Genomic DNA, 6,637 nt, shown 5'->3' on the forward strand with positions numbered 1-6,637 from the left:
GCACGCTCCTGGCTTCATGGCCGGACCACGGGACTTGGCAGGAGCCGACCCAGCCCTAAGGACTGGGGCGGTCATCCACAGTTCTCTCCTGTCCCATCCCTGCCCCCCACACTTACCTGAATTTTCCACATCGATGCAGGCATGAATAGCCCCATGGTCCCAGGCCAGAAGCCTCTGCTAGGAAGGGGCTTCTGGCTAGGGGGGCAGGGCTGGGTGGGCCCTGCTGTTCCAGGGGCCTGCCATGGTTTCCTCTGGATCCTATTGCCCCTGATTCCTGTCATTTTTTACCTTGGCCAGGGGCAGATAAATATTAATTTTTGTAAATTTTTTAGGGGCCCTGCAGGCTGGATAGAATGCTCTGGCGGGCTGCATCTGGCCTACGGGCTATATTTTGTCCATCCCTATGTTAAGTGAACCTGATAGAGTTGTGCTACTTCCCAAGCTGGAGGACAGAGTAGTAAATAGGCATCATGTGTGCTTCTGCTTTTAGAAATTTTCCCCAAATTTGGGAAAAAAGGCAGAACTTGATAAGGAGAGAGAGATGACTCTTACATTCTCTTACAAACACAAAAACAAAGGAATGTATATATGCTTAATTTAAAAATAACCTGAGAACTAACACACTATTTCTAAAATAATCTGCTTAAATTTTAAATATATATAGGCTAAAATTTCACCACTCAAAGTGACTAATTTTGAATGTTGAATTTCAGCCTTATTTTGTATCCCAGGTAAAAAATGTTTATATAAATAACTGAAATGTCAAAATAATATTTACAATAGTGGTGTTTCCATGTTGTTAATAAAGTTCTCACAGAAGTTTTCAGTGCATCCCTAGACAACAAATGCTTTCTCCCTCTTGAGTTTTCAAAGCCACCATCCTCTCTTCATTAAAGCACTTCCTTAAAACCGCTTGGCTTTGCAAGGAGGGGTGAGTTGTAAAGAATGTAGACCTTAAGTAAGGTAGTAGCAGAGGAATCCCTTTAGGATTTCCATACTGCTTGTCCCACCCGCAGGAGTTGTACATAGCTTTTTACTATTGTTTTGTTGTTGAACTCTTATACATTCTTCTTGTTTCTTGTTTGTGACCTGTAGTAATTAAGATATAAAAATTCAAAACCCAGAATCAGAAGCCAAAATTGTTTTCAAAGAGCAGGTGTACCTACTTTCTTCTTCAGTGGTCTCTTTCATGTGGCAAAGGTTTATGAGATTGCATCAACTGAAATGTTTTTAAGACTTTCTTTTCAAAATTAGTATCTATGCTATGTTATAATCCAGATAGTCCGTTAAAAAGCAAACATGCATTGCGTGGTGAAAAGTATAAGTAGCCTACTCAGTACAAAGAAAAGTGCTTGAAGTGTTTTATTAGTTAATTTAGGTGAGCCTTTTTGGCTTGTCCATCTGCCTCCAAGAAACGTTCAGTAGGACTTTTGCGTCTAACATTAAAACAAGATGAACTGTCTCAAACAAAGGAAGGACATATTCTAAAATTTCGAAGAACAAGTCACTACTTAACTGGTCTTATCTGAAACTCCCAACTCAGGCAAAACTCTCATTTGAAGACGAAGGGAATTTTGCGTTATTCAGTAGGTAGGAGGAAGTCAACCAAGCATTTAAAAATGTTTTTTAAGTTGCTTGATTACAATTAGAAATGGATGTTCATAAAATCCTCATGGAAACAAGAAATCGTTTTTAATTGTTCTTTGTCCTTATCCTTGTTTTTCTTTTCTATGAGTTTTAGTGTAAAAAATGGCTGTGTTTGTGTAATCTGTGTTTTTCAGTAATAATTTTGTTTTTCTGTAGCTTATAGGCAGTGGTTTTTTCAGGATCTCTTTAATGTTTTTTTAAAAACCCTTTTCTCTCAGAAACTTGCAAATGCTTAATGTTGCAAATGTTCTTATATTTACTTATAGCTATTGACAGCTCTTCCACTACTAGCAGTGCCTCTCCCGTTCCTAACAATTATGATGCCCTTGAAGGAGGTGGCTTTCCAGGTAAGATTTGCTACATGCTAATTTTCAGATTTGCATCTTATAAACTTTTGTTTTTAAAAAAACCCTCTTAGAAACACTAAAGAGTAACTGGCAACAAGGGAAGAAGGAATGAGTATAGAATATTGGAACAAGTTATTAAAATTTCATTCACCAAAGTATCTTGCTTTTTAATTGACTTTTTAATCTCTATTACAGTTAAGATTAGAGGAGCTGTATAATAAAACTTGTCTGTCCTACAAATCATAATTTAACTGTCATGACACTGGAGAAGAATCCTGTTTTGTTTGAGACAAAGCATGTTCTTAACTGTCTAATATTTCAGTTGAAGACAGAGCTAAAACTGCCTCTCGTTTCCTATTGTTGCAAAGCAACAGACAGAAAAACAACCTTCCTCCCCCCACCGCCATTTTTCTGTCTTGTTCTAAAAATGTTATTCTTAGTCTTCCTAGTCTGACCCAAAAAGCTGAAAGTTTTTATCCGTTGAATTCCAAGCCAAGTCATTAGTGACCCCCGTCAATTTCTGTTGACTTCTAAATACTGTGTGTGAAAAGAGTTGGTACTATTCCAAATCCTAACAGGCATGTGCGATTCACATCACATTTGGTAATATTGGGTGCCTGTAGATGTACAGGGCACCTGCTCCGACGCGTTGTAATTACAGGCACATTGGAACACACTTTATTAACAGAGTCTGCTGGAGCGTACTAATTAGCACACTCCAGCAGCCTCACTGTCTCATGTATTCAGCCATTCCCATGCTTCAAAATGATGATGGGAGTGCTTTTTTACTAAAGCTTCTCGAATGCACTCTAGTTAAACCTCCCCTGCCATGGGCGCACATGCACCCCCTAGAAGCACCAGCCATGAAAACAGAAGTGCATTTTTGGTTTCACTGCTTGTGGTTCCAGGCTCGGTGATCACTACTGCCCCCTGCCCCCCCTTCCCCCCTGGTAGATGATCGGCTGCTAGGGGCCCTGCCCCACAGTGACGATCTGGTGCCCCCCCCCAGACTCAGGAGGCACCAGTCACCCATGCGAAGAACACATGTAAAGATACTGAGAGTTTAAGACGCCAAAGATTAGACTTGACGTACAGAGTTAGATAATATTTGTCCTTTTTTTGTCTGTCTTATATACGATAGAAAAATCAAAGTATTAAGGCTTTTGTACTCTAAAAAAAATATCAGGAATGTCCAGGCGAGTCTCAAAGAGTTTTGCTGGTAGTTTCCTGAGGGTTTTAAAAGGTTCTGTCTGTGACCCTGCCACTCATCTGAAAACCAAGGGTACTAAATCATTAACGTAGGCACATTTTTATTTAGGATTTTCATTAGTAATTGAATTAATCCTGGGCTTCACTATATTGTTTTCATTGTTCTGACCTCATAATATGGTTTCAGTAGCTTGCTTAAAACCCACAGCTCAGGATTCCTCTAGTAGGGGAAGCATTTGTCTAGTCCAGGGACTCAACCATCCAGGTTGGAGAGCTCCTCGTGGTTCAGAAATTTGGCACGGGAGTGATGACAGTTAACACTGCCACTGCTCCCCCACTCCCAAGCCTTGTGCCACTGTATTGGGCCACTGCCAGGCTGGCTCTTTATACCACATCAGGTCCATGGACCAGATCCAGCCCACAGACCAACTTGGCACCATTCATCTGGCCCATGGGGAGAAAAGTTTGCGTGCTACTAATTTAGTGTAAAGCTGATATAATTTCTCTTACACGGTCTACCTCAAGTTATAGAGGTAAAATAAAATGTGGTTTCAGTGTACTGTACTCTATTTACTAGCCTGGAAAGATTAACTACTTTAAAACTTGTTAGAATAAAATTTGTACCACTTGCTTGTTGAGGGAATTTGAGAGTCAGCTTGACACTTTTCTGGTTTCATCCACTTTCTTGGCTACCCAGACCAACTGTAGATTTTTACCAGACGGGGTTTTGCACATTGCTTGCACTGCTATACCGTGTACTTGACTTAGGTCAATGCAGCTAACTTCTCTCTGCTGTGCTTCTACTTCACATAGTCTTTCCTGCCTTGGTTCCCCAGCAAGAGACCATGGTTTTAGAGCTTTTCGCGGCAAGGGGGGACACCCATTAAAAACTTGAAATATGCCAGTTGCAAAACAGCATTTTCCCCTTATCTGAGATGTAACCTGCACTTGTAACCTAAGCGGTGTTTAAATCTCTTGTTCAAGCTACCTCTCTGCCCCATATAACAGGCCATCTGAATTGGGATCTCTGTTTTATTTACAGTTTAACCTTTTAAAACAGGGCCAAATTGTGCTATAAAATATACAGGCAGGACTTGCACTGATTCAAGGGAGACCATATGCGCTTTTAATAAAATTTTGCAATTTTTGTCACAGGTAAGCCAGAGGAAGGTTGAGGGTCAGTAGATTTTGATGCAAGGCTGGCAAAGGTCAGGAGCAAAAAATGCATTGAAGAAAAAATATATAATTATGGTCTTTTTGTTTCTTGCATTGTAACCAATAACATTTTTATTCCTATCTTTTTCTGTTAAAAGGAACCAAATATAAAATTACATGAAGTTATTCTGATTAGTTGATAATCACATTACACTAAATAAGATTACAGAAAATGTTAGTCATTTATAGCAGGGTGTTGCAACTTTCAAGCAGCTAGGGGCTTCATGCCACACGGACTGCACCAGCAGGGCCTGCATACCCTGCAGGCTCACCAAGGCAAGCCATGGTCCCTGTGGGCCACACACTCCTTCCACATTCCCATGACACCTACCACCACAGGCTGTGTGCCTGTTCTCCCATCACTGCTACACTGCACACATGTGCAGGCTCCCCTACTGCACCACATACCCACAACATCCCTGCCAGATGGTTCTCTGCCCCCTTGCTGCACCATGCACTTGTGTCCCCTTCCCTTGCCTCTCTGCTACACCAGGCACCGGTGACTCCCCCAGCCAGCGTTATGCATGCACACGCGCATGCACACCACCCCAGGCTCACTCTCAGCTCCCTGCAATGTCACAATGCCCCAGCCTATGGTGCAGAGGCAGGGAGGGGAGCCCAAAGACACCACTTGCGTTGTAGCCAAAGCGATGGGTAAAGTGGCAGGTGCTTGCAGGCTAAAATGTAACCCTTTGTGGGCTGCAAGCAGCCCACAGGCAACCAGTTGAACAGCTCTGCTATATGGTAAGGCCAAGGGTATCCCCTGGTTGCTGATAACAGGATATAAATGTTTCTTACTATTGTGGTGTTATACATATTTGGTCAGGGTAAAGACATTTGGCATTGTTTCTTTATAATTAAGTTTTATTATTCAGCAGCAGCTGGGAATTTTCTTAGTGTACTTAAATGTAATAAACGCATCTTTTTTTAAAGAGACACGTTCTATGACAAGTAGTCCAGCTCCTGCTCCCTCTGTTCCCCCAACATCAAAGACTTCTAAGCCCTTTGGTTATGGATACCCAACTCTTCAACCTGGTTATCAGAATTCTGCACCACCTACTTCTGCTGTGCAGCCCACAAACCCAGGCCATCATTCTGGGTTTCAACAGTATTCACAGGTAAGATCTTTTTAATTCACAAATTACTTGTTTATCTTTCAGTCCTTTTGTGAAGCTTATATTTTATGTGTCTATGTTATCATTCACAAGATTATTTTAAATTTATTGGAACAGTTTTTAGAAGCAAGAACCATTCATATTAATTAGATTTTACCAATATTCATTATTGATGAATGCACAAAAGCATTGCTCTGTTAAGCCTTCCTTGTTGATTTCATAGTTTGATCTATACCTGGAAAGTCAGACTTCAGCCAAAAAGATTTTTTTAAAGCAGTTTTGCAATCTTTTCTATACTGAGTGCATTATGGTATAGGACTCCAGGTGGTTTTGTGTAATGACATTAAAACAAATTTCAATTTAACCTCCCCCTCTAGTTTGAATATCTAAAGCAGGGGTAGGCAATATTTTTTGGCTGGAGTGCCGAAAAACACCATAGTGCCTACCTTGGAAGGTGCCAGAGTGCTGGCATGCCAGAAAAAAAAAGAGGGCAGGGGGTACATGGCAGAATGCCCTACTTGTGCCCCTTCCCCCCCAGCCTGGGCTCTGTGGCTGTCAGCAACTGCCCTGGCTCTGGGTAGCTGCTGGAGCCCGGACTGCTCCCAGCAGGGCTTGCAGCGTCCCAGCTGCCTCCTGGGAGCAGCCCGGGCTCCCGGCTGGCAGCGGCTACCCAGACCCGGGGCTGGCTGCAGCTGGGAGGCTGCAAACAGCTGTGTTGGGCTCCGGAGCCCTGGCATCAGCTCCTTACTGGCATGTGCGTGCCTCGGAGCCAGTGGTGGGGAGGGGCCTGAGGCAGCACAGCCCCAGTCTCTTCCCCCACTCCTGGCACAGAGCTGGTGACTGGGCTCTAGAGCTTGGTGCAGCTGTTTGTAGCCAGCTTGGGCTCTGGGCAGCTGCAGCAAACAGCAGACAGGCTGCAAACAGCTGCGCCAGGCTCCACAGCTCCAGCATCAGCTGCATGCTGGTGGCAACTGTGCACGCACCTCAGGGCAGACAGCAGGGCAGCACAGCTCTCACACTGGCCCTGACTCTGGGTAGCTGCTGCTAGCTGGGAGCCCGGGCTGCTCCCAGCAGGCAGCTGGGACACTGCAAGTCCAGGCTCCA

At 43.3% G+C, this 6,637-nt stretch overlaps 1 protein-coding gene across 1 annotated transcript in view; it reads left to right on the plus strand.

Annotated features, from left to right (window-relative positions):
- Positions 1 to 6,637, plus strand: part of SEC24B (SEC24 homolog B, COPII coat complex component) — a 147,520-nt gene that overhangs the window by 24,944 nt on the left and 115,939 nt on the right. The window contains exons 4-5 of the mRNA XM_019521821.1: positions 1,914 to 1,994; positions 5,352 to 5,536. Of these exons, the coding sequence (XP_019377366.1) occupies positions 1,914 to 1,994; positions 5,352 to 5,536 (266 nt within the window). The remainder of the gene's footprint in view (positions 1 to 1,913; positions 1,995 to 5,351; positions 5,537 to 6,637) is intronic.

The sequence above is a fragment of the Gavialis gangeticus genome, unplaced genomic scaffold (genome assembly GCF_001723915.1).
Source record: "Gavialis gangeticus isolate Ggan-Ray unplaced genomic scaffold, GavGan_comp1, whole genome shotgun sequence".
NCBI lineage: Eukaryota > Metazoa > Chordata > Crocodylia > Gavialidae > Gavialis > Gavialis gangeticus.